Source organism: Netta rufina (assembly GCF_964035555.1).
Source record: "Netta rufina genome assembly, chromosome: 5".
NCBI lineage: Eukaryota > Metazoa > Chordata > Aves > Anseriformes > Anatidae > Netta > Netta rufina.
The window spans coordinates 45978032-46004840 of NC_140128.1; the positions used below are offsets into that span (position 1 = coordinate 45978032).

Consider the following 26809-nt stretch of genomic DNA (forward strand, 5'->3'; position numbering starts at 1 on the left):
CCCTTAGGCCACGCCCTCCCCCATTAGGCCACGCCCCCCTCCCCTCGTCCTCCATTTCCCGTGGTGCCCCGCGCGGCCCGGGCGGGAAGGCGGCCGACAAGATGGCGGCGGGGCTGGCGGAGCGCAGCTGCCTGGAGCTGGGCCCCGCGGCCCGGGCCCCGCCGAGGCGGTGGCGGGAGGTGGCCTTCAGCCCCCCCGGCACCTCGCCGCTCCCCCTGGGGCGTTACGGGGACAGCGCCGGCGGGTTCTGCTACCGGGAGTGCGCGCAGCTGGGGGCCGCCACCAGGAACCGCTTCGTCAGGTGGTGAGTGAGGGGAAGGGGGGGGGGGCTGAGGGGATGGGGGGGGGTTTGGGGGAGGTAGGGGCGGGTTTGGGGGCAGGGAGGGGATGAGGGGGTGTGGAGGGGGCTTTGGGATATGTAGGGTCGGAGGGGAGGATGGGGGGGCTTTGGGGCAGGAGGGGTCGGGATTTGGGGTAGGTAGGGTCACAGGGGAATGTGGGGGGGCTTTGGGGCTGATAGGGTCGGGCTTCAGGGCAGGGAGAGTCAGAGGGGGGCATGAGGGGGCTTTGGGACTGATAGCATCTAGGGGGGGCTTTGGGGCAAGAAGGGTTGGGCTTTGGGACAGGTAGGGTCGGAGGGGGGCATGAGGGGGCTTTGGGGCAGGTGGAGTTGGATGGGGGTGTGAGGGGGCTTTGGGGCTGATAGTATCTGGGGGGGGCTTTGGGGTAAGAAGGGTAAGGCTTTGGGGCAGGTAGGGTCAGAGTGGGGTATGTGGGGGTCTTTGGGGCAGGTAGCATTGGGGGGGTTGAGGGGATGAGGGGGGCTTTGGGGCAGTTAAGGTCGGGGGGGGGTATGTAGGGGGCTTTGGGGCAGGTAGAGTTGAGCTTTGGGGTAATTACTGTCAGACGGGGGCATGTGAGGGCCCCTGGCTCCCCTCCCTGTCCCTGCCTGCCACCAGCTTGGTCCTCCCCTCACCCCAAGCCTCTTTCCCCTCAGGACGACATCGGGGGACACGCTGGAGCTGGTGGAGGAGTCCCTGGACAACGAGCTGCTGAACAACGCCGTGCGGCTGCGCATCCAGGGCTGCCCGCTGCTGCCAGGCGGCGTGCACATCTGCGAGGTGCAGAGCCACCTGGTCGTGCTGCTGGTCACCGTGCAGAGCGTGCACCGCGTGGTGTTGCCCCATCCGGCTTGCTCCTATCGCAGCGTGAGTACTCGGAGACTGTCCCACACCTGAACACGGCTCAGAGAGCTCGGCACGTTGCTTAAACACGGTGCAGAAATAGAAGCTGTCTTCCCTGCAGCTCATCCAGGCCTGCATTTCGGATATCAACACACCAAAGCAGTGTTGGTAGCACGCTGATGTTCTGGTTTTTCATTGAAAAGCGTTTGCACAGCACCGAGGCTGCCCCTTGTGCTCGCCCCGTCCCTGGAGTGGGCTGGGGGTGGGCAGAGCCAGGCTGTCCTGTGCTTTCCTCGACAATGAAAACAGAGGAGGGGGCTTGGGGAAGTCACGGCGTTGCTCGAAAAGTGGCTGGGAATCTGTCTGCTTGTAGGAGGTGCCGAGTGGCTGCCTTTGCAGCACTTTTATTGATTTCTTTCTGAGTGAGGTTTGTACCCTGGGCTGGAACCACCGCGTGTGCCTAGAGGTGGGGAGCTGGAGCCTGTCAAAATCTTGTGACTTCATGGGGGGGGGAAACTCTGTGGCTTAGTTTTTTACTCAAACAATATCCAAGGTGGTATTTTTCAGTTAAATTGATTGACAATCATCAGGAATGACCAAAGTGCTCTAATTCCTGGCCAGATAGAGCCGTGCGTTGATCAGCACGTGGCAGCTCTGTGCACAGAAATGAGAGCTACTGGAAAATCAGCCCAATATAGGACAAGCCAGCTCTCGGCCTCTTGCTTTGCTCAGCCCCAAGCTGTGGGCAAGGCAGCGGCCGTGGGAATCGCTGGAAATGAGGCTCTGAGGGTGGGAGCAGCTCTGCTGGTGGTGCTTGGGCCTGGCGTTGTGGCACTGGGGACAAAGCGCTGCTGGAGGAGGGAGCGACTGACCGCTCTGCTGGGAAACCACATGTTCTAAGACCCCAGCTGCTCTCCGAGAGCAGCTGTCGTGGCTTAAAAGTAAGGAAGAGAAGTGGCAGGGTGCTTCAAGTGGCAGGTCCTTCAAGGCTTACTCTGTTTTCTGTTTCCCTCCTTCAGGAGCTGCTAATGGAGAGCCAGATTCAGTCCGTGTTTACAGATATCGGCAAAATCAACTTCAGAGACCCTGCCAATTACTACCTGATCCCCAACGTGCCGGGCCTGGCCTCCAACTCGGTGGCCTCGGCGGCCTGGCTGAGCAGCGAGGGGGAGGCTCTGTTCGCGCTGCCCTCTGCAACGGGGGGCATCTTCGTCATCAAGCTGCCCCCTCACGACGTGCCAGGTAAAGATGTGGATAAGGAAGTGGCCTTCCCTTTTCCAGCTCCTTTGGTTTGATATTTGTCATGTGTGTCTTCTCTGCAAATATTTTGTCGGCCAGCCCCCGGCGTGTTTGTTTCTCAATGTTGCTTTTATTTTTGCAAGGAACGGTTTCGGTGGTGGAACTGAAGCAGAGCTCGGTGGTGCAGCGTTTCCTTACCGGGTGGATGCCGACTGCCATCAGGTTGGTGTTTGGGGACAAATGGGTGGAGTTAGCTCTGTTTTTTTTAAATTCCTCACGTAGGGGGAGGTGTCGGTTCTGGCTGAAGTCAAAGGTGGGTAAGTCAGCGTCTGTGAACGCTGTCAGAAAAGTTAACTGGGTCACAGGCCCTGTCGCGGTGCCGAAGCTGGGACGTGAAGGCTGGATTAGCCCATCTTAATGGGGGGCTGCTGATTCTTTGCGTCTGCGAGCGTGTTATAGCGAGTAATTGGCCTCCGAGGATTTGCCCAGGACGTGGCTCGCAGCCAGCGCAGATTAAGGATTACAGCAGTTGGAGGTTCTCATCCTTGCTCCAAAATGTCAGGCCCGTTGCTGTCGACGCAGGCTGGGCTCCTTCTGGGGTTGCACGACCACACTTGGGGGCCCCGTTAGTGGGAGGTGATGTGGCGACCGTCGGGGCACGTTGCTTGGGGCTGGCCGTGCCCCTGCTTGCAGCTGGGTCCTTCACCTGCCTTCTGCAGGCAGGGGCTGGGGGGGATGTGGCAGCTCTGCTGAAGAAGTGGGCATTAGCAGCGTGGGGGCCCCTCTGTGCTGGCCCACGTGGTCCTAAAACACTCCTTGCTTACGGTCCCAGACAGCTGGCTTTTGGTTTTCTTAACCTTGGGGTTTCCATCACAGTGTTTAACCCATGTCCTGGAGCTGTGCCCTGGCTTCCTTTTAACCTGCTGCGATAACAACCTGTGCTTTCAGGGGTGACTGCGGCCCCTCAGACCTGCCCATCAGCCTCTCCGTGCACTGCCTGGATCACGATGCCTTTGTTTTTGCTCTCTGCCAGGACCACAAGCTCAGGATGTGGTCCTACAAGGTGAGTGAGGCCTGGGCTCAGGGAGCAGCGTCTTCCTTCAGTGCTTGGGTGATGTTTTGAGGCTGGAGAAGCAAAGACTGGGTCCTTGGCACTTACCTCCTGTTAAACTGCTTGGGTGAACTTCTGCAGGAGGAACTTAGGAACTTCCGCAGTTTGTCCAATCTGTCACTGGGTGTTTGTAGTCACACCTTGGAGGCGGGTGGGTTTTCTCTACGTAGTGTAACGGGTAGCGTGGGGTTATTTCCAAACTTAGGGGAGTGTCCAGGCAGGTGGGAGCTCCCCAAGGTAAGAGGCAGCGCACCAAATGTGCTTTCTGCTGCTGTGGTAACAAGAGTGTCTTTGTAACGTGGCTCCTTTTCACCAAAAGTTAATAAAAGCTCTGCTCGCTGCGTGCAGCTCGCTCCAAAAGTCGGTGCCAGAGCTAATGGAGCAGCACAACTGCTTTCACGGCCTGTCTGCACTGGAATGCGTGCGTGGCGAGGGAGGGGAGGAGGCTGGGTGGTATTCAGGCTGGGTGGGAGAGCGCAGGTGAGGTGGGGAGAGCGGCTCCAGCACGCGTGCGGGTGCTTTACGCACACCCTGTGGGGGCGGATCTGTGCAGGGTCTGGCCGCGCTGCTCCTGGAGGGGCGCAGTGGGGTTACGTGGCGCTGTCTCCCGTGTTCCCCGCAGGATCAGATGTGCCTGATGGTTGCGGATCTGCTGGAGTTCGTGCCCGTCAGCAGGGACCTGCGGCTCGCGGCCGGCACCGGGCACCGCCTGCGGCTGGCCTTCTCCCAGTCCCTGGGGCTTTACCTCGGCGTGTACCTGCACGCGCCCAAGCGAGGGCAGGTATGGAGCAACGGGGCTTCCTCCCTGCGAGCGCTGGAAGTGCAGCCGTCCTCCTCGGAGGCTGTACACAAGGCAAAAAAGACAAAGTTTTCCTGGCTGCCTCGATGGGGTGGTGGTGGCACTTGGAGGAGACTTTTTTGTCCTCCAAGTACTGCAAGGCACGTGCGCCCTCGCCCTGGGGGTGGAGCTCCCTGTGGGATTAAGCTCATGCACCTCGTGTGTTTTGGGGATGCTACCAGAACAGACGTGCCGTGGGAAAGGTCTGAAAGGAGCTAAAAGCGTGGAAACGCTGAGAGCGTGAGTGTGTGTCGGGCTCCTGGGAGCACACAAACGCATCTCTGCGTGTTGCCAAACGTTGATTTCTGTGCAGCTCCCACTTCGTGCAGTCAATAATAAATTTAGCAGGACAGGATGACGGCGCTCATCTGTGGGACAGCTTGCCCTTTTGTTTCTCCGGGGGATTGGAGTGCGGAGTTGTACTCTGTGCATTGTGACTTGCGCTGTCCCCCCAGCGCTCTGCCTGCTCCTGTAGGAATGTGCAGAGCTCGGTTTGCAGCAGCTGCCCTGCAGATCCGAGGCTTTTTCCATCTCCTTTCTTGCCTGCGTCGTGTTGTCACAAGCAGGAACCAGCACTGTTACTGTGTTTTTAGTCCAGTCTTTCAAAATACAACTAAAAATCCTTCACGTCGGGGCAGATCATGGCGTCCTTGCCAACAAGGCTGAAGTCAGGGACCTCAGCGTGCGGCGCAGAGCATGGGCTCAGCCCGGCCAGCTCCTGGCGTGCTCTGCTTGGCCCTTGGCCAGGCAGCTGCGGCAGCAGGGCCCTGGGGACGGTGGCATCAGGCAAGGAACAGGACAGGAGAGGAGCTTTTTTTTTTCCCGGCTGCGTGCTGGCTATCGGCATAGCTGCTCTCGAGCAAAATGGCTTACGAGGCGTGTTTGTAGTTCTGTGTCTTCCAGCTGGTGAGCACCGAGAGCAACCGCTACAGCCTTGACCACATATCCTCGCTGTTCTCCTCCCAGGTGAGCGCTGGGGCTGGGTTTTCCCCTGAAGTACCAAGATAAGGGGGAGGGTTCCTCACCGAAAAGTAAGAGGCCTGGGTTTCACTGTGAATAAAGAATTCTCTCCAAAGCATGGCTACCTGATAGGAGGGAATGTTTTGCTGTTTTTAACTACACGCGTCTCTGCCGTACTCGCGTGTGTGATAAGAAAGTAAATCTGCCCTCTCTCTCCTAGGAGACCCTTGTTGACTTTGCCTTAACCTCGGCTGAGATCTGGGCCCTGTGGCACAACGAGGAGAACCAGACCGTGGTGAAATACATCAACTTTGAGCAGTGAGTTTCTGGAGCAGCCCCAGGCACTGCTCGTTAAAAGCCCCCAGCTAGCACCTTGACTCTTCTCCTACCTGTCTCTGCCGACTGGAGGGTGAGGAGTTCTTCCCAGTTCTTCCCATCACAGCATGTCACGTGCACAGCTGTGTCTTCCTGCGGTGCAGATTACAGGATTTGTTTTGTCCTGCTTTACCATAAAGCTACAGCTCAGCTGCAGGAATGTGAAAAATGTAGAAAGCTGGGCAGTAGGCTTGCTGTGAGCGTCTGAGGGAGGGCTGCGCTCTACCAACAGCTCCTTCCAGCAGAACTGGCTGCTCTCTTCCAAGAAAGATCATGTTTTGAGAAGATCAGCGATGTGAAAACATTGGCCTTATTTTTACAAAGCTGGGAGGGTTGGTTTGGTGCGTGTCCACGCCAGGGAGTTCCATCCTGGGTAAAAAGTGCTGAGAGTTCAGGTTTGGGCAGAAGAACCTACCGGTCAGTCTGGGAGTCGTGTAGGGAGCAGGTGTGAAGGAGAGAACATCAGTGGACACGAAGGAGCCCAGCCTGTGCTGTTAGCTCAGGGCTGGGGATGCCACCGTGGAGCTCTGCTGGCAAAATCTGTCACTTGTCACCCGTCAGAGCTCCTCTCTTACCAAACCCGAGGTTACTGCAGTCTGTGGAAGAGACAGGTTGGGTTTGGGTGACTGCTCCCGGAGGCGCTCCGCTGGAGCGTTGCAATGCAAAGCTGATCCTGTTCTTGTAATTCTCAGAAATGTCGCGGGCCAGTGGAACCAGGTCTTCGTGCAGCCTCTGCCTGAGGAGGAGGTGACGGTTCGACATGATCAGGACCCCAGGGTGAGCTGGATATAAAAGCAACAAGAACTAATGAAGCTTCTCTGCCCAGAAGGAGAGCATTAAGGCAGCTCAAGAGTACAATTTGTATTGTAACACTTACAAAATGACTCCAAGGCAAAGAGGATGAGCCTGGGGCTCTCATCATAGCATTAAGGCACTAAGCCTGGCTACGAAGCCAGGAGGTGAGAGAAGGGAAAAATTTCAAGTCAGGCAGGAGGGAGCCTTGAGACGCGATGTGTGAATAAACAAGGTCTGGAGCACGTGGGGAGCCGTGTGCAGCCACGGGAACTGCAGATGGGGTGGAAGGGGAGAGGTTGGAGCAGGGCGTCGGGGTGAACCAAAGCTAGAAAAACACAGATCCAGGGGATGAGCTTGTGAATGAGAGGAAGGAGCAGAAGCAGTGTCTTAAATGCTGTCCTCCCAACGCACATTTTGGTAAATCTGTCTTGTTCTCTTGACAGGAAACCTACCTAGAGTATCTCTTCATGCCTGGCCGTTTCACAAACGCAGCTATCCAGAAGGCTTTACAGGTGAGTGAGGGAGCGTTTATGCGCTGCTCTCTCTGTTCAGCTTCTTACTCACAGTTCCTTGGTGAACTTGGCACTCCTGGCTGCCACCAATTTGCGTGTGGCAGTTTGTGGACCTGTCAGGAGTCACTGAAGCAAGTCGGCTGCTGTTGTGCCATACTTCAGCCAGCGTGTGCTGGCGGCGGGAGGCAGAACCTGGCTTCCAGCAGCTGTTCTCCTTGGAGAGCTCAGCAGGTTGCAGAGCTTGCTGCCTGCTGCTTGAGCCAGGTGAATGCAGGTGCTCGTCCTCTGTAGCGCTGTTCCTCAGGATATATCTGCTCAGCTCTGGGACTGAAGGGCAGAGCAGGGCAACATGGTGGTGCTTTTTCAGGAAAAGCAGAAAAGCCAAACTTTTGCTACTCTTTTAGTTTCTCTGTGCTGCAACCGTATGAGATCTATGGCAGAGTATAAGAGCTGGTGTGATGGTGTGCAGCCCTCCCCTTCGTCCCAGTGCTCTGCCTGCCAGGAGGACAGGCTCTTCCTCGGGTTCCACGCAGAGTGGAGCTGGCTGTACCTCCACGTGCCCTGCACTTAGCAGCCAGCCAAGCTTTTTCATACTTTGATCCTGCAAATCACTGGATGGTGTTGGTGTGATCGTTTGCTTGTTGCTCAATGTTTCCTGAACCTTGGCGAGGCAGCTCTCTTGGCTTAAATTGAAAGTTTGTTGTGTTGTTTTTCAGATCTTTTCTCAAGGAACTGAGAGACACATGGACCTGACGTGGGACGAGTTAAAAAAAGAGGTTACCTTAGCTGTGGAAAACGAGGTGAGTTTGTTTCCCCCCATGACATTTTGTCATCCCCTTTACGTAGTATTGTGATGGTGCGGTGGAGTTAGGTTAGGTGCAGTGTGACCCCAGGCTGTGTTTTGTTCTTTGTCTCTCAAAAGAAGCTATGTGAGGTGTTCTGTTTTTTTTTTTTTTGTTTTGTTTTTAAAGGAAATAAAATCCTCTTTGCCTGCCTGTCTCTTTCATTCACTGTTCTTTTTTGGAATCCTTTGTGGAAAAAAAATAACAAATATTTTCCTCTGTAAGGAGGTGGGGAAGAGAACTGCAGTGGATCTTTGCAGATCCTTAACAGTGCAGTTGTGTGACACTGGTCACAGGGGACAAAACAGCGGTTCAAGCAGTTCAGTTTTTTTCTCTCGTGTGCTGCCTGCTTTCATCTGAAGTCCTCTTTTGGTCCCGCTAGTTCCAGGGCAGCGTGACAGAATACGAGTGCTCCCCGGAGGAGTTCTGGCAGCTGCAGGTGGAGTTCTGGTCCAAGTTCTACGCCTGCTGCCTTCAGTACCAGGAAGCTCTCTCGCGGCCCCTGGCCCTGCACTTGAACCCCTACACCAGCATGGTGTGCCTGCTGAAGAAGGTGAGGCCGGGCAGCGGCGGCTCTGGGCTCCTTGTCCCATGGGCCCCCAGATCTCTGGGGACTTGAGGAGTGGATTTGGGGAGCTCAAAGAAGAGCTTTCTCTCCTTTCTAGGGTTCTCTGTCTTTCTTTGTGCCCTGCTCCTTGGTGGACCACCTCTATCTCCTCTCTAACGAGCACCTGCTGATGGAGGATGATGCTGCCATCCTTGATGGTAAGTGAGGAGACAGATCTTGAGCTGGGGGAGGCTGCAACGCTGCATTTCAGGGAAACCTGGAGCAGAGGGACAGTGGGAGTTCCAGTAGTGCCCTGTTGAAGTGCTCCTCACTCCACGATTATCTATATTTAGATAGTTTTCTAATTTTGGCATCTGTAGGGGAGCCGTATTTTGTGAAACCTGCTGTGGAGCCCAGAGCAGGAACTAAAAAAAATCACATCGAGGCTGCAAACCTGACATGAGTCACTTCAGGTGACTTACTGAGAAAGAATCCTAGATTTCAGGCCACGTGTGGCTCGGTGACAGTGACGTGATCCTTTGCCCTTGGGCTATTCCAAACTGCCTGGGTAGGCTCTGGCTACCGGTGCCTTTTTTGTACCCCCCGTCTGTGGGACAGACCTGGCAGGTCCTTTTAGCCCTGCTGGGGAGCCTGGCATTCAGAAGCACACGTTTGTCCTCTGCATTGTTGCATCAGTCTAAAAGCTGCCAGGTGAATTCAAGCCCAGGCCAGGAGGGCAGTTCCATCAAAAACCTTTATATTTTTATATCACGTTAGCTGGTGACCCCCCAATATGAAGCCTTAGCTCTTCTCAGTCGGATGCTTCCTCAGCTCTGCCGTCCCCACCAGATTATTCTGATGGGTGTGAGCCCTTCTGTCTGGTAAAATTCCCCAGTCTCTGTGCCTTGCTGGTGGAACAAACTCCTTGAAAAGATTACAGATAGGGTGTCCTGGGCTCAATTGTCCAATTCTGCAAACTAAGTTTTTATTGAAATGTTTTCAGGTGAGCCGTGGTTGGGGACTGGGCAGTTTCTGGTCTTCTGGAAGTAAATGCTAGGGAGAGCAAAATTTGGCATTAGTCTTGTCACCACAGTGCCCTCTGTGCTTTGCTGCCTGTGGAATGACGTTTCACAAGAAAAAAGGCAGTGGAAAATGTTACTTAAGTTCCATTTTCATGCTTGAGTGCCTTTTTTGTAATTATTTTTATAAGAATCATCATCATCCACTTGGTCGAGCTATTTCTGGCTCTAATGGAAGGAAAGCTGGAGGCCTGGGCTGGTTCTGGGAGGCCAGCAGCGCCTGCCCTGGCTGTTTCAAACTTCTCAGAAAAAGTTACTTGATCTTTAAAAACACATACACAAAGCATTGCGTGGCAAAGCAGGGATTTTTTTTTCTATAAACCCCTGGCCATGAGTTTTCAGAACGCTTCTGAGAATGTGAAAATCCTCTCTCAGCTGCGAAAGGGTAACTGCTGCAGCAGGAGTGGCTCCTGCTTGGCACGTACACCAGGGCTGAGCGATTCGAGCCCTCTGCTTTGTGCACTGCAAGAGCAGAGAGACGCTAATTTGTTTCCTTTCAACCTGTAGCTGGAGAAAATTCTTCTGGAATGTGATGGCTTAATTGCTGCATCAATATTTTTTCTATTTCCCGAATAGTAAAGCCCGAATCTTTCCCTTGCCGACTGCCAAGTCTTTAGGGGGGTCAGGGTCAGTTTGACACATGGGACTGAGACTGCTCGGCTGCTGGTGGCTTGCCAATGATGGTCTGAACTGAGTGGCTTTGAATGGTCCTCCCATCTTTGCTTTGAAATCTCTTGTAAATATACAGTTAGATTCTTTCATTGCAGATTTGGAGATGTCTCGTGATGTTGTCTGTCTTGTCCAGTGCCTTCGACTGATCGGAGAATCAATTTCCATGGAAATGGCATTCATAATGGAAATGGCTTGCTCCCGCCTCCAGCCTCCAGAAAAGGCTGCAGAGCAGATCCTGGAGGACTTGATAGCTAATGACACGTAAGGAGACGTTTCTGCAGAAGCTCCCCTGCAGGCAGGCAGGGACGGCTGAGCAGGGATTGCCTGGAGATGTCCTCCATTGGCGTCAAAGCACATTCAGAACACGCAGGCTCTCCCAGTGCTGCGGGAGACTTTTCCACCCCACCTCAGAGGTGGGGAGCATGAGTACATCATGTTAGCAGGGATTTCCACCTTGCTCTCTCCCCCTTTTTCCCCCGCTGTTGCCTGGGGCCCTCCTGAGCAGAAATTCTGGCAGCTCTGAGGTGAGGCAGGGCAGAAGAGGAACAAGTTCTCGTTAGGTGATTGTTGCGGTGTGGAAAGCAAGAGCCTGCAGACAGCAGGTAAAGGTCAGAGCTGTGGTCAAGCCATGTGGTTACTGTGCTATCCTCCTGAAATCATCCCCCGTGGAATGCCAGCTATCTGGCTGCTATTTCCTGGTGCCCGGGGGAGTGGAATAAATAGACCGGTCCCTGCAGGCACAGTCATAAAGCTGAGCCAGAAGGATTCCCTTCAGGAATGTCCAAGCCGATCAGATACGCTCCCTTGCAGAGAGGATTGGTAAGGGTGGAAAGGGAGCCCTCTTGAGTTTAAACCTCATCTTGTCATTCTTTTTTTTCTTTTTCAGGGACAATGTGATGGAGGAAATCCACAGCAAACTGCAGGAGATCAGGAACCCGATCCATGCCATCGGGGTGCTCATCCGAGAAATGGACTACGAGACAGACGCTGACATGGAAAGAGGTGAAAGCAGCGTGCTTGGGCTGGGAGAGCAGCCGCTCACTCAGCGAGTGTTCCTGTCGGTCGAGTTCCTCCCCTTATCGCAGTGACTTTACCTTTCAGCTCATCCCCTAAATATGCGCCTGAACCTCACCCAGCTGTACGGCAGCGGCACGGCTGTCAGCGTGGTTTGCTGGGGGGTATGTAAGATTGCCACGATCCGTTTCCTGATCTGTCGGGACCTGTTGATCCTCCAACAGCTGCTGCTGCGGCTCGGAGATCCTGTGAGTACAGCCCTCCAAGCTACTGAGGACGCTCTTTGAACTCTGGGTCTGGGTTCTGCTGGTGCCAGACTGTGAGCTTTTCCCACAAAGCCCTGGTGGCTGTTTGAACTAGCCCGGGGCGTGGGCAAGCCCTGTTCTCTCCTGCAGTCTCTCCTGTCATCCTAAGCAAAGCAGCGGTGCGCTGCTCACACCCAACCTCCCGGTTTCCATGCTTGAGCCTCCAGGAAGCAGGAAGCAAATCTCTCCGGGGGAGGAGGGCAGCGTTTCCAGCCTCCCATCTGAAACGGGGCTGCCTGAGCACGTACAGCTCCCATCTAGTCCCCGTCCCTCCCACCCCACTGCGCGCCCGGCACGCACAGCTGACAATCGCAGCCTTGTTCTCCGGCGGTGCAGCGCGCGGCTCCGTTGCCTCGCAGCAGCAGCGGTTACCCAGAGGCCGTGGCTTTGCCTTCTGTGTGAGGCTGCTCCAGCCAGTGCCAGCAGCTGCCACGATGGCAGCTGTGTTTGTGGGGCAGAGCGCTCCGGGGCGATGCTGCGGCTGTGCAGCCCCACAAGCCATAGTGCTGATGGTTTGAGGGGAGCAGGTCCCCAGGAAAGTGCAGGGGTGTTTAAAGCAGCATACTTCGGTTGGAGGTACTACTGCAGTAGTTTCCTCGGTGAAAACAAATCCCCTTCTTCCTGGGTAAGGTTGCCCTGGTGGCATTTAAAACACGTTGCAAGGTGCCCTTCTGGAGCCAGGCTCTGACAGACCGTAAGACACGTGACTGCTGCTGGCTTGATGCAGGAGCTGCTGCCTTGCCACCTTGGCGCACTTGTGTCCTTCACAAGCATGGATTCCTTTTTCTCCCATGTCATCCAACCACACTGCTCTCAGCTGAGGTGTAAAAAGGGATGCAGTCCCTGCACATCACTGCAGCAAAGCTGTGACTTCACTCTGAGTCACTGCAGCAGTGCCAAGCACCTTGCTGCTGCTCTCCCTGCTATCAGCAGCTGCTGCCAGATGAGGGAAACGATTGCTCTGTTTGCACAGAGCTCTGCCCGCCCAACTTTCCCCTGGCACCTGGGCCAACAAAACATTTACTTGACCCCTTGGTACCAAGGTGCCTGGGTTGTTGCTTGGCTTCCCGGTGTGCCAACCCCTGTGCTTTGCTTGCAGGTGGTGCTGGGAGGGGGACAGCTGTTCCAGTCGCAGCAGGACCTGCTGCACCGCACCTCCCCTCTGCTGCTGTCGTACTACCTGATCAGGTGGGCCAGCCAGTGCCTGGCGTCGGACGTCCCTGTCGACACGCTGTGAGTCCCTACCTTGCCCTTTCTGACTTTGCAGCTTGCTGCAAAAGCCACCTGAAACGCCCTTCCCAGTACAAGGCGGTGGTGGTTGCTGTGGGAATATCGCTTTTGGAGTCAGCTTGTGCTAGGGTTTTTGTTTTTTTTTTTTTTTTTTTTTTCCTGTTTGGAGCTGACTCTTCGCCTTGTGCTAATTCTGCCGTCTGAGGTCTCGCTGTTCTGCGCGCTGTTGCCTTTTTCAGCAGTAGGAGTGATTCGAGTTGAACAATGAGTACAATTAAAGCAAGAGGCGTTTTGTTGTCTCTTCACTGATGGCTTTTTCTTCTCTAGGGAATCTAATCTGCAGCATCTCTCTGTGCTGGAGTTAGCAGACACCACTGCTCTAACAACCCATAAACTAGGTAAGATGCCCACAGTTTGCCAGCTCTTTGGTTCTGTTATTTATACTACTTAAGCTCCCTCTCTGTCACCCAAGGGAAATGGCTAATGCAGTGAGCTAATGGATTGTGTGTTTGAACAACCCCAGCTCCTGTGGAGCTATTTGTCTTGCTGTCCACTAACAACAACCAGAAAGTGTCTTGCAACGTTGGAGTGAGTGTAGTGGGTCACACGAGGTCTGTCCTGCTCGCTAGCGTTTATCGAGTAGGAGCAGCAGCTTAGGGAAGGGAGAGAGTGTAAAAATGCATCCCCCAACGGGCCTGGGCTTCCAGTATTTTGCAGTTCAGATGTGAGTGTTGCAGTTTCCGACTCGAGCTAGTGGCCATGAGCAGCTGATAATTTGTTCAGGTTATGAAAGTCTTGCTGCAAACCACCAAAATGTTACGCTTCCAGCTACCGGTTTGGGGGAGTGGTTGGGGGCTGGAAATCCTACTAGGGGAGAATGTAAAGGAACTTAATTAAGGGATACGTAGCTTGAAATAGTTACAGAGAGTGGAGATGAGCAGGGCAGGGAGGAGGAGAAAGCACAGATAAGAGCCTGCTGTAGCTAATTTGTGTGGCACTTCAAGCCTGAGACCTGTCAGGGAGCTGAAAAAGTAGGTGGGAAGCTCCGTGGCGGTGGCAGCAGTGTGCAGGGCTGCAAGTTTGGGGAGAATTCCCTCTGCTTGCTGCCAGGCCTGGGGGATCTGTGCTCTATCTTCGGAGTCTGAACTCTCTGTGAGTGTCCTGGTTCAGAAGGCAGTTGCTTTGACGTAAATGTCAGCACATGAAAGCAAAACTGAAAACATCCTTTGTGTGTGCCAGTGTCGTGGGTTATTTCTTGGCCCATTCATGAGGAAAGTCCTGTTTGGCCACTGTGCTGCAGGAAAAATATGTGAAACGTGGGGAAGACAAAAAGGAGGCGGCAGCTTGGGAAGAGGCGTTGAAAACAGTTAGCTAATGAGAGATTGCGCTGCTTAGGGGACTGGAATGAGGAGGGAGGCATTTGAAGAGAGCCAGATAGCAAAATCAGCACTCCCTCAGCCCTGCCCTGCAAAACATTCGCTCGTGTTAGAGAGCCGCAGATGGATTGCGAATAGAACAACTGGAGAGAGAGAGAGAGCGCAGCTCTTTTTCATGTTATAATTGAGCTGTGGTTAATAAACACTGCGGTATGTGGCTCTTTGATCTCCTGCTGCTCCCTCTGACTTAACCAGACGTCAGGAGAAATCCAAAACCAACACGTTTGGGTGCTGAACGTGCTTACTGTTTTGCTCTGGCTCAATCTGCGATGAGCCCAGCATGGCAGCTTGGTGCAGAAAGCCTGGGGCATCTGCTGCGGGCCCCGTTCTCCTGTGCTTCTGAACTTGTGTTTTAGTGTCCAGCCCTCAGACAATCGTGGAGCTCTTCTTTCGGGAAGTGGCCAGAAAGCACATTGTATCTCGACTCTTCCTGCAACCCAACGCCTCGCTGGCTGAAACAAGCTTGAACTGGCCCCATCTCATCACGGCGATAGTGGCCGACTTTCTGCCGCTCCTGTATCCTTGGCCCTGAACCCGCCGCGAGGTGCACTGCCCAGCTTCTTGTTCCTAAAGTTTCCCACACCCAAATTTCGGAGGCAGGTCTCCTGAACAAGTGACCGTTGTTAGTGTTAACGGGATTTGTGGGTGTTACAAGATTTCACTGAATCCATCCCGTTGAGGTGCACAACAAAGGATTTGAGTTTTTGACTTTAAGCCCTTGAGCTCTGGAAAGTTGACTTGGCAAGGTGCAGTGCTGGGAGATCTGGAGGGGTAACACGATTTGGGCAGTTGTGGATTAGATGTACTAATGGCTTTGTTCTAATATGGATAAATCTTATTACAGAATAATGACTTGTAGAGAGAGCAGCTTAATCTTCTCTCCTTCTCCCCACAAACTGAATGAGAGCATGTGCAGGGTTTCAGACCAGCGCTCTGAGCTCTCCGAAACAGCTCGCCCTCTGTTCCTTAACCTCGGCTCAGATGGCCCAGCAATCCTGGCTTCCTCTTCCCGGAGTGCCTGATGGGGAGCTGTCAGTACACCCAGCTGCAGGTGAGTGCCTCGTGCTGCCTCTCTGTCCACACTTCCACAGCAAAGCACCACAAAACGCCAGGTGCCTTGCTTTGTGCTGCCCAGACAGGAGGGGCTGGCCAGGCAAGTGCCCCAGAGTCAGCAAGAGCCTGAAAAGAACAGCTCTTGCTTGGCCGCTTCCCTTCCACGCAGAGGTTCTTGCGTCGGCTGCAGCTTCTGAGTCTTGCCTGCCAGCAGTCCCTTCGGGAGAGCTATTTGCATGTCTCCACTTGGACCCTGGCATGGCTCTCCTCCTCGGCAGACTCAGCGGGGTGCAGCGTTCCAGCAGGGTTGCAAAACCAGTGCTGCTTCTGCCTTCAGGAGCTGAAAGAGGAAGAGCAGGAGGGAGTGCAATGGTCTCTTTCCACACGTTTTTTTCTTCAGTAGCAGGTCTGTGCTTTGGCCAATGCAGTGGTGTAATGCAGTGTGATTTCTGGGCACAGCCGCCTTATTCCATGTTTAGAAAGCTCCCCAAAGCATCCCCTGTCCAGCTGCTGGATCTTGTTCTGCTTTCCCATGGCTGCTGCCCTCTGAGCTCACACACACACACTGACGTTTCCAAGCACTCTGCTCCCATGACTCCTCTTTGGAGGTGCAGGGCTGGAAGTTTGCCCTGCAAACAAAGTGGGCTGCGAGGAACAATTCTGGGCAGTTGGCAGATCTGCATCTAACACTGTCTGTGTCAGCCCGGTGAATGGTAAGGTAGCAAATAACTTCCATCTTCCTTATGCATCTGTCCTGTTTCTTTTAGTGGCCACCTCAACCCCTGCAAAGGGCTTTTTGTGAAATATTTCATACCTGGAAAACGCAGCAGAGTTTGTCTTGGATTTATTTAAGATGCCTCTTGCGTTTCCTCTGGATTTGCTTGAAAACAAGTGAAAGACACAAGCTCTCAGGATTGCTGTGCCCCCTTTCTGGGGGGGACTGCAGCCTCCAAGGGCTTGTCTGACAGCAGGATGCTGTGGGCAGGTCGCATCCTCGTGGAGCTTGTTTGACTCTCGTGGCGAGCCTGTAACCTAATAGCTCATTAGCTGCTGATAATCCCTCTTCTGCGGCACCGTGGCAAACACATTGCCTCCAGGACAGGGGATGCAGAAGGCTGGCTGCAACCTAGCAGCAGAAATACAGCTTCAGGAGGCCTCATCTGTTTCTTAAATGTCCTCCATAGTAAAATATGGTGTAGATAACGTCCGTCCCTCACTAGCCTTGCTCTGTGTCCTGGTAGCAGTGCAAGCTGTTTGTTTGTTTTTTTCAGGTGTCTTCACAGCCTGCTGTATTTCAGGGTTTATTTCTGAATAGAAATCATGATGTTAGGGAATGGAAGGGACCTTGAAAGATCATCAAGTCCAATCCCCCGAGCAGTTCCCTGTTTTCCTGGAACTGAGAACGTCTCTTCCTGTGCTCTCCAGGGGCTTGGTAGCTGCAGCTGCTCGTGCTCTACTTCTGAACTGCGTGATTTCTTGGCTGCAGCGCCACGTGACACGCTTCATTCCCCTACTGACGGCAGTCCTCAAGGCATTCAGGGCTAGGCAGGGTGCTATTAATGAGATGTTTTTTCCTATGTTTAGCAGAACTTTTATTCTCGCAGTCCCTTACACCTGGGGGCTGAGCCGCTTTCTTTTGTGTTCTTCTTGCTGCTGAGAAGAATGTCAAATCCGCAGAGCTTCTGAGCCAGGAAATGCCGGGATGGTTCAGGCAGCATCGCTCTGCCTCCTGGCATATGTGCTCTCGTGGCGTGAGCACGCTTTGAATTTCCTTCCATTGCTTTCTCCTCGCTTGCATCCTGCCTCGAGGAGAGATGAGAGGCTTGTCTCTGCAGGAGCGGGCTCTTCCTCCTCCCCGCTGCCTTCTGTTACGCTTACTGATCCCAGTCGGTCACGTAAACGTGGATTAAGTGCGTTGACCTCAGCGAGCTAACACCAGCTTTGCCCGAGAGTGCGCACGCGGTGACCCAAATAGAGGTGACTGCAGGAAGCACCCTGCGAGTAACAGGCGCACGCAGAGAAGGGCTAGGGACCAAAATGCTGCCCTGGGACCGGGGCCAAACCCGTCCTTGGTGCTTATTGTGTAGAACAAGCTGTCAAGCGAGTCCGGGGTGGGATTTATCTCTTGTAGCTGGCTAATCTGAGCAGGGGATCCAGGCTCGGAGGATGCGTTGCCACGTGGCTTTCTGCAGACCTGAGCCTGGAGTAGGCCGGTATCTGCTGGCGGCAGTGTGCCCAAACACTGGGGTGGGACAGCAAAACCTGGGCTCTGCTGCCCGGCCCTCGTTCCACGTCCCTCCTGCTGTGTCCCAGAGCCCTGCCTGTGGACCTGGCACACCTGAGCGTGTGGAACAAACACAGCTCTCCCAGGCACGAGGGATGCTGGCTCCTGAGTCTTTATCACATCTCCTAGCCCCTTTGTGATAGGTGACGAGGTTTGGCAGCCTTTATTTTATCCTAACAAAGCAGGCACGGGGCCAGGGTGAGTTGTATCGCCCTGTTGTATCAGCCAGTGTCTGTGGTGTGGTTTTCTTTGTGGTTTGTCCTCGCTGCCATCAGCACTCCAACCAGCTTGTGGCCTCTGGTCTCCCTCAGCTTCTCTCCCTCTCCTGCCCTACTCCACAAGCACCGTTCTTCTCCCACCTGCTCTGCTGGTTCTCCTGGTGCCTTCACGCACGTGTGTGCTCCCCTTCACGCTCGGTGCACACCCAGGTGGTGACTGAAGCTCCTCTTCCTCCTTCCCTGCAGGAGTACATTCGCCTGCTGCAGCCGTGGTGCCACGTGAACATGGGCTCCTGCTGCTTCATGATGGGCAGGTGCTACCTCGTCATGGGTGAGGGCCACAAGGTGAGGCGCTTGTCTCCTGCAAGCACTGGGGGTCTGGGACCTCCTCCTGTGATGGGGGCAGGAAACATCAGTCTTGAGCTCTGCCTCTTTTGGGCAAAGAGCAGGACTGGAGGGGAGCAGCGGGATCTGCTCTCGGGGTGGCCCTCATTAGTGTGGGGCCAGCAGCTCTCGTGGGCTGGTGCTGGAAAGGGCAGCGCCGTCTCTCCGGTACAGCAGGCTGGGCCAGTCCCCCAAGGGGCACGCACAAGCTGCTTTCTGGTGTGCTTCCAGGCCCTGGACTGCTTCAGCCAAGCTGTCTCAGAGGTGGGAAGAGAAGAGTTCTTGGACAGGCTGATCCAACCTGAGGAGGGCGAGATGGTCTCCACGCCGCGCCTGCAGTACTACAACAAGGTACAGCCCAGCCCATCTGGCGTGCGTGGTGAGCACCGAGTCATTCCACACCAGCACTGCTTGCAGAGGGGCTTCCTGCTCAGCTTTTGGGAAAGGGACTTCAGGCTCAGAAAACATTGTCTTTTTTGGGGAAAAATGTCAGTGCAGCCCGTTTAGCTCCTTTGGGGGGTGACTACAACACAAAAGCTAGGTGCTTTCCACCTATTAATTTCCTAGCAGCAGAGGGCTGTGAGATCCAGCTGCTGGAAGCAGAAGCCAGACGTGTCCAGGCTAGATGTGAGATGCTGCTCAAGGGAAGGTTATTAAGCTTTGAGACGAGTTAAAATTAACGTCTTTAATTTGAGATAGGATCTTTCTTCTCACGTAATGCTGTAGTTCAGGCAAGCTGCAAGCTTGGACCTAGACTCCACGTAAGGGATTCTCTGACTTGAAAGCTCAGAAAGCCCAAGAGTTGTCCAGTGACCTTGGAGAGGGAACTTCTGCCTCGTAAGCTGCGTGCATACTTGGGGACAGAACTGTTTACTTTTCTGTTGCAGGGGTTTACTGTAACCACAGGGGTTTGTGTTTCAGGAAAGTCACTCTCCAGCAGAGGTGAATCCTCCAGAAAGGCCACGGCCTGGACCTGTTGTGCTGGATTGGTTCAGACCTCTGCAGCTTACCAAAATGTTTTGTTTTTTGGTCTAACCACTTAGAAATATTGGCAAAAATCTCTTGGCTGTTTTTATGGTTAGGAGTAGTTCTTCAAGCCTCCCCAAGCTGACCCTTGTGGTAGGACCGCAGCCCACGTAGAGCTTTGTTGTCCCCAGGTTCTGCGCTTGCTGGACATGGTTGGCCTGCCAGAGCTGGTCATCCAGCTGGCCTCCCTGGCTATCATGGAGTCGGCAGATGACTGGAGAAGCCAGGTATGGGTTGAGATGTTTCTTCAGAGAGCTTACACAGGAATTTCTTCTTGGCTTTATAACTTGAAACATGCTCTGTGGTGTTTTCAGGCTACCTTGAGGACTTGCATCTTCAAACACCACTTGGATTTAGGACACAACAGTGAAGCATATGTAGCCTTAACGCAGAACCCAGATCCAAGCAGGTGGGTGACAGTTTTGTGCCTTTATGCTCACTGGTCTTGGAAGTCCATGTAGGTGCCTGCCTCTTTCAATTTTTCTGTTAAACCAAAAGGAAGATGACACTTCAGGGTAGTGCACGACCTCTGCATTAAGATGTTCTGCTTTAGCTTGTGTAAAGGTGTGTTTAAAAAGGCACGCTTTGTTTTTCTAAGAACGGTTGTTATCGGCAGGATTTCAGAAGTGGAAACTGAAAGGAAAACTCTTCCCTTGATCCAGGGAATAAACAAAAAAAATAGGCTAAAGGGTTGTATGCAGCACTATATTTTGAAAAGCTTTAGGGGTCCGATCAATTTAGTTTAATAAAGGGAAGATTTGGGATTTAATTTTGGCTTGTACCTACTGGGTAGAGGAAGCTTCGGAGTAGCAGAGAAGAGTGTGATGAGCAGGAATGGCTGGAAGCTGGAGTCACGGACATTCAGGGAAGAAGTAGGGATGAGCTCTGGTGTAGAGGCAGGAGAAAACATTACCAAACAGAGCTGAGGCAGGGAGACCGCCCTCCTGAGCGGCCCAGGCAGAAGGGGGTGATCTCTGCTGTCCAGGATCTTTGTTACCAACACAGGGAAAGCCTGAAGGGACCTCTTTATTCTAAGCCTGCAAAACCCCCGGTGCTCATCACAAAGCAGCGTATTCATGGCTTAAAACCTGCACCCTGGAGGTGGGTTTGTTCACGTCCGTCTTTGCTCCGCTCTTCCAGAAGGGTTGTGTTTGTTCTCTCCGCAGGCAGCTGGACTGTCTGCGCCAGCTAGTGGTGGTTCTCTGTGAGCGCTCCCAGCTCCAGGACCTGGTGGAGTTCCCCTATGTGAACCTCCATAACGAGGTAATTAATTAGCCCGCGCTGGGAGGAGGGGGCCGTGGCTCTTCCAAAGAGGGATTTTGAGCTTCTCTGTGTCGCAGGTTGTGGGGATCATCGAGTCCCACGCTCGAGCAGTGGACCTGATGACCCACAATTACTACGAGCTGCTCTACGCTTTCCACATCTACCGCCACAACTACCGCAAGGGTAAGGCTCAGGGTGGCTCGGGATGTTCCTCGCCCTGCCCCGTGGCACCAGCAGGGACGGGCGGCGGAGCTGATTGCTCCCCTTTTGTCTCCGCAGCTGGAACGGTGATGTTTGAGTACGGCATGCGCCTGGGCCGGGAGGTGCGGACGCTGCGGGGGCTCCAGAAGCAGGGGAACTGTTTCCTTGCTGCCATTAACTGCTTACGGTTGATCCGCCCAGAGTACGCCTGGATAGTGCAGCCAGCTTCAGGAGCTGTGGTAGGAAACGCTGGGCTTGCTAGCAAACCTCTGAGCTCTTGGCTGCAGGGACGTTTAGAGCTGTACCTCTGGGAAGGTGCTTCCAAAATCCTTTCCAATGCAATGAGCAGAGGTGTTTGGTCTTTTCTCCCCTTGTCAGCCGCACACATCAGTCCTAGCCATCACCCTTGTGTCACTGCCCCTTTTTGGAGCCAGGGCAACTTGGGGCAGGGGGCTGGTGCATACAGGAAACTGCTGCTGGATTGCTCAGTGTCAGACCTGCAAGGTGGTGTGGTTTAACCCAGCGGGCAGCTCAGCACCATGCAGCTGTTTGCTCACCCTCCCCCCCCCCCCCCCTCTGGGATGGGGGAGAGAAATGGGAAAGTGAAGCCTGTGAGTTGAGATAAAGACAGCTTATTAAGACAGGAAAATAACAACAATTATAATAATAATGTGCACAAAACAAGTGATGCACCTTGCAATTGCTCACCACCCGCTGACTGATGCCCAGCCTAACCCCTAATCCAAAACATTGCACCCTACCAGCTCCTCGGAGGAAAATTAACTGTCCTAACAAACCAGGACACAAGGCCGTGCTTTCACGTGTCCCACACCACTCCTAATGTGGAGAGGGGCAAGAGGGGAATTCAGTTCTACAAGAAACGTGCCTGTAAAAGGTGCAAAAAGTATTTCTACCCCCCCCCCCGCAAGTTCCACAAAAATGAAGATAACGCTTTTTGTTGAGGACAAATCAGACCTTGGTGAATCCAAACAGCTGAAATACCAGCCAAAACCAGAATTACTGAAGCAGGCTTTGTGTTTCAAATCTGATTGTGGAGAGGTGACCACAGCCTGATCGTCTAACACTGCGCTGTGTTTCTGATAGCCAGAGATAAACAAAGGTAACCTGAACTGCTCAGCAGTTGCACGGCTTTTCTGATTCAAATCAAGGCTTGAAAGGAGATCTGAGGGCTGGAGTGTGTCAGGTGCTTAGTCCTTTAGAAACCAGCTGGCCATCAGCCCTCTTTCTACTTTTTCCTGCAAGTATGAGCGTCCTGGAGCATCCCCGAAGAGAAGCCACGATGGGGAATACACGGCTGTTCCCAGTAAGTGCCCAGTGCTGGTGTTTCCCTGTATCTTGTGGTCCTACACCTTTTTCCCCTTGCTTTGGAGCTCTGCTGCTCCCCTGCGAGCTGAAAGGAGGCTCGTGGCAGCTCATCTCTGGCAGATTAATAATTTGGGGGATTGTGAGCAAGTTAACTCTGTCAGTGCTGCTGCCTCACAGTTAGAGTGCTGCTGTGCAGTGGCTCTTCCCCAAGGAATTTGTGCCTCCTTTTCTGTGGTTTGATACATGGGCAGTGAGAATAACTTCTAATTAAAAAAGAACAAACAAACAACACCTTTGTGAGGCAATTAGTTGTTCCCTAAAACTCTTGTTTGTGTTTCTGGAAGCCCTGCTAGTGCAGCTCATATCTGCTGGCAAGGCCTCTGCCCTGCATGGTCAGGTTGGGCTCCTGACCCACATCAGCATTACTCTAGAATAGTTTAAGGTCAGGTATTTTTAAAAATAGTTTTATTTCTGAATGAGCTCCTTTGTAGCACATGCTGGGCAGGCAGAGCAGCAGCTGTTCCCACACACGAGGTGAGTTGGGAAGCTGTCTCTGTAACAGGAGTGGGAGGCCTGTGACAAGAGGTGCACCGTTTGAGGCAGCGAGGAAGGGCAGCAAATCCTGAGCCCTCCTTTGGTGCTTCCCGTGCTATGGCTCCTCTGAGGACGGCAGAGAGGTGGAAATGGTTCTGCACCTTGCCAAAGGAGCTTTTTTTGTTGTTGTCGCTGTTAATGCTGAGGGCCCTTCATGTCCATCTGTTGCAGCAACGCGCCAAATTGAGATCCTGGAGCTAGAGGATTTGGAAAAAGAGTGCGTGCTGGCCCGGATCCGACTGACTCTGGTGCAGCATGACCTGTCAACAGCCGCTGTGGCAGGTAAGAGGGATGCAGAGCAGCCACCTCGCTCTCCCCTGAAGTGTTAGAGTACTCTGTCATAGCTTGGGCGAGGAAGGAGCAATGAGTTCTGACCCCGAGCCAAAACCAGGAGCTGACAAGTTCTGTGCAGTTTGTCTCCAGGTGTGAAACACCACATGCAGCTTACCGAAGGTTTTCTCTTTCGAGGAGCAGAAACCTGCAAGTCTACTGTTTCCCACCCTGACCCTTTAAGTATATCCTGCTCCTCTTTAGTACAAACTATGGAACACATGCACAGTTTTCCCATGTAACTATCATCAGGAGACTTAATTCCCAGTAAGGGAGTGTGAGAGGACTGAGAAGCTGATTTGGGGACAAACTGGTCAGTGGGGGCAGCGGAGCATCGCAGGTTCATCTCGCCTTTTGCCACTGCTCCTTCTGCTGGTGCTGGCAGAGCTGAGCTGGTGCCTTGTTTGCTGGGACACAGCTCTGCTGTGACAGGGCTGTCCCCTCCCTGCTTGCCCCAACAGTGCCAGCATTTGACTGCGGGCTCTGTGTTGCTGCTTGTGTCCCTCTCCAGCTGATGCAGAAACGGGTCCCTGCGTCACTGTGCTCTAACAGGGAGCGTTGCTGCCTTGAGTGGCTCCCCAGGGATGGCTCCTGAGGCTGAAAAAGCCTCAGGCCCTGCGATGAGAATTGCTGCTGCAGTGTCTTTCACCTGGTTGTGCTTTCCCACAGGCAGCTCCACTCCTGAGGAAATGGTTGCTCTCCTGGTCCGGGCTGGCCTCTTTGATACCGCCATCACCCTGTGCCAAACGTTCAAGCTGCCACTGACGCCCATCTTTGAGGGGCTCACTTTCAAGTACGTAGCAGGGTTCTGCAGCTTGTGGGGGCGAGGCGAGGCCCCGTGCTGTGTTTGTGGGGTGCACCTCACTGCTGCCCCAACCTGTCTGCTCCCCGTGGCTGCTAAAGCTGCACAGCAGCCACTGTTGTAGCAGTTTTGGGGTAGATCTCCTCTTCACATGTGAAAAGGAGAAGTAAGGAGCCCCCTGAGCAGTACTGGTGAGGTTTCTCCTCTCCAAGGAGAGGGCTGACAGTTGCAGGTGATCCCACCCAGGCCCAGCCAGCAGCTGGAGATCTTTCTGGTGAGCTGGCTCCTGCTGATGCTCAGTGAGCTGCGTGCAGATTTGTTCAAGCTGTGTTGAGCAGCTCTCAAACAGCGGTGGGCGGAGCACGGGCTCTTCTCTGTGGTCTCTGTGCTTAGCTGCTTGTTCTCCTGCTCGTCCCCAGCCTCAGGATTCCTCTCTGCTGCTGTTCCACGCTCACAGAAGTTGTGTTGTGCCTGCCGAGCTCTTGGGGAGCACATCTTCCTATGGCTGGATGCACAGAGAGCTTTCCTTACCCAAGCTCAGGCCCAAGAGCTTGCTAGCATCACTTATTAAATCCTCCAGGGCATTTAGAGCAGCTCAGGAATCACTCAAGCAGCCGTCTTTCCCTGCCAAGCCTGTTAATTTGTAGCTGTTGCTTTGGAATGGGCCTCAGAGGGGCGGCATCGATACCGGCAGCTGTGGCAAGGCCGAGCGATGGGGCTGAAGGCAGCCCCGTCTGCACTGCTCTGTGTCTTCCAGGTGCATCAAGCTGCAGCTGGGAGGGGAGGCGGCGCAGGCAGAGGCTTGGGACTGGCTAGCAGCAAACCAGCTCTCTGCACTGATTACCACCAAGGAGTCCAGGTAAGCCCGTGCCCCTGGTGGAGGGGCTCGGAGCCGCTCTCTGAGCAGATGCAAAGTTTTGCAGGAGCCCTGAGGGTCACCAGCTCGTAAATCCCTGTGTGGTGGCTGCCTTAAAGCGGACCCAAGGGACCGGGGTGGCCAAAAAGCCGTGCTTTGTGCTCTCCTCAGCCTGCTGTGCGCAGCACAACCTGCTTTGCTGGGACACGAACCCAGGCAGCAGGACGGGTCCCCCGGGGCACGCCGCGGCACTGCAGGCAGTCGCAGCTGCTGGCAGGGCTGCTGAGGGGAAATATTGCCTTGCAGCGCCACGGATGAAGCCTGGCGGCTGCTGTCGTCCTATTTGGAGCATTACCCATCGCAGAACAGCCTGTACCATCGCTGTGTCATCAACAAGCTCCTGGCACACGGGATACCTCTGCCCAACTGGCTCATTAACAGCTACAAGGTGAGAACAGGGCGAGCGTCACCACCTGGCATGGCTTGTGTGGTGGCTTGGGCCAAAAAAGTGCCCAGGCAGGCACCTCCTGAAGGAGAGACAAGCTTCAGGAACGCTCCTCCCATGCTTTGTGCCTGCTCCTGAGGCTTGGATCGGGTTCCTTGGCCCTGGGCTGGCTGTGCCCAAAGCAGCCGGGCTGACCCCGGCTCTTTTTGCTTGCAGAAAGTGGATGCGGCCGAGCTGCTGCGCCTCTACCTCAACTACGACCTGCTGGAGGAGGCTGCGGATTTGGTGCTGGAGTACGTGGATGCTGTGCTGGGCAAGGGGCACCAGTACTTTGGGATTGAGGTGAGCAGCCTGGGGTGGGCTGGGCAGTGGCCCAGGGGCTCCTCTTTGCCACGGGCACGAGGCACAAGGGTTCCTTTCCCCTCCAGCACCCGCTGTCGGCCACGGCCCCCATGGTGTGGCTCCCCTACACCGCCATCGACCAGCTGCTCCAGGCCCTGCAGGAGAGCACCACCAACCAGTACAACATCATGGTAGGTGGGGGAGGATGAGGGGGATGCTGCCTCCTCTCCTCTTCCTTCTCTGACCGCCCCCTGCCCCTCTCCCAGCTCTACCAGAAGCTGCACGAGAAGCTGGAGGACTACCACCAGAAGGTCAGCCTGGCCTCCCGGGACCGCCTGTACCGGCACAACTAGCGGCAGCCCCCTCCCCACCATGCCAGGGCCCAGCTCCCTGCCCTGGAACAGCTCCTGCTCGGGGTGATGGGGCTGCGTGAGCTCATGGAAGCCCCACCCTGCACTCGCTCAGCCAGCGGTGCTATTTTTACTTGTTTGTTTTTTTTTTCCATGAGGGTCCAGTTCAAGGCAGTGCAGTGTCACTGCAGTGTCACGCTGCTGTCCCTGCACCCAGCCTGTGCTACTGCCCTCACCCGTCTTTTTTTACAGAGCCCCCCAGCCCCCCGGGGCAGTTCCCCTCCCGCCATGTACGTACGATATGTGGAAGGCCTCAGCCTTTCTTTTATTTATTGTTGTCATTTTGGAAGAACTTTAATAAAAGCAAAGCGTTGTTTTAAGGCCTGCGTGGGGATGGGTGCTTCCAGGGGTGCCTCCTCAAGCCCAGCTGTGATCAAAGAGGATGTGGGGCTTTGGGACAGCTATAGGGGGCTGCTATGGGGCCAGGCAGGCCTAGCACTGCCCTGCTGTAGGGCAGGACGGAGCTACAGGCCTGCAGGGCAGGATCAAGCACCACTGCCCTATACCATAAGCCTGGCAGGACTGAGTTACAGCCCCGTGGGTTGAGGGGTGTGGCAGCACCCTGTACTACTGCACACACTACAGGCCAGGGCAGCATCAACCTCACTGCAAGGCAGCTGTGGGGGTAGCACTATAGACCAGAACAGTTACAGCCCTAAGGGCGTGTGTGGGGGTAGAATGGGGCTTACAGCCCTGTAGGGCAGTGTGGTTGGAACATCCTCAGGTGATAGGGTGCTGTAGGGCAGCACTTGCTATAGGGACTGTTGCCTAGAGGCGCAGGACAGAGCTTTGGGGCAGGACCCTGCTTATGGTGTAGGATCAAGCTATGACCCTAAACAGCGGTTTGCACTGTGGGGGCAGGATCAAGCTGTAACCCCCACTATGGGGCTGGAGTAGCTATAGGGTTGGCCTCACTATAGGGAGCTGGACTCACTCTGGGACCATACTTGCTATAGGGGGGCTGGAGCCACACCTGCTTTGGAGTCATACTTACCATAGGGGACTATACTTCCCATAGGGAGCCATACTCACTATGGGGCCATACCAGCTATAGTACTATACCTGCTATGGGGCCATGCTCCCTATAGGGGACCATACTTGCCATAGGGAGCCCTACTCACCTACATACCCGCTAT

At 54.4% G+C, this 26809-nt stretch overlaps 1 protein-coding gene across 1 annotated transcript; it reads left to right on the forward strand.

Annotated features, from left to right (window-relative positions):
* Window positions 1–95: 95 nt before the first annotated feature.
* NUP160 (nucleoporin 160) lies at window positions 96–25993 on the forward strand. Its single transcript, XM_084288463.1, has 35 exons — window positions 96–304; window positions 998–1208; window positions 2204–2426; window positions 2567–2645; window positions 3372–3486; window positions 4157–4315; window positions 5261–5338; window positions 5553–5650; window positions 6400–6484; window positions 6946–7014; window positions 7731–7814; window positions 8239–8409; window positions 8522–8621; window positions 10250–10415; window positions 11041–11156; window positions 11256–11416; window positions 12573–12706; window positions 13031–13101; window positions 14496–14655; window positions 15121–15190; window positions 17941–18039; window positions 18310–18429; window positions 19236–19331; window positions 19419–19513; window positions 20271–20367; window positions 20445–20550; window positions 20647–20807; window positions 21832–21892; window positions 22660–22770; window positions 23488–23611; window positions 24378–24479; window positions 24783–24924; window positions 25138–25263; window positions 25350–25454; window positions 25530–25993. The coding sequence occupies exons 1-35, from the start codon at window positions 102–104 to the stop codon at window positions 25614–25616; spliced, it is 4185 nt and encodes a 1394-aa protein (XP_084144589.1). The 5' UTR covers window positions 96–101; the 3' UTR covers window positions 25617–25993.
* The last annotated feature ends 816 nt before the right edge of the window (window positions 25994–26809 follow it).

Excerpts from the sequence above, each read along its gene's own strand:
- NUP160 (XM_084288463.1), top strand. The coding sequence starts at position 102 with ATGGCGGCGGGGCTGGCGGAGCGCAGCTGCCTGGAGCTGGGCCCCGCG. Across the intron at positions 10,416-11,040 it reads GACTTGATAGCTAATGACAC|GGACAATGTGATGGAGGAAA; the intron begins GTAAGGAGACGT and ends TTTCTTTTTCAG. Across the intron at positions 20,808-21,831 it reads AGCCAGCTTCAGGAGCTGTG|TATGAGCGTCCTGGAGCATC; the intron begins GTAGGAAACGCT and ends TTTTCCTGCAAG.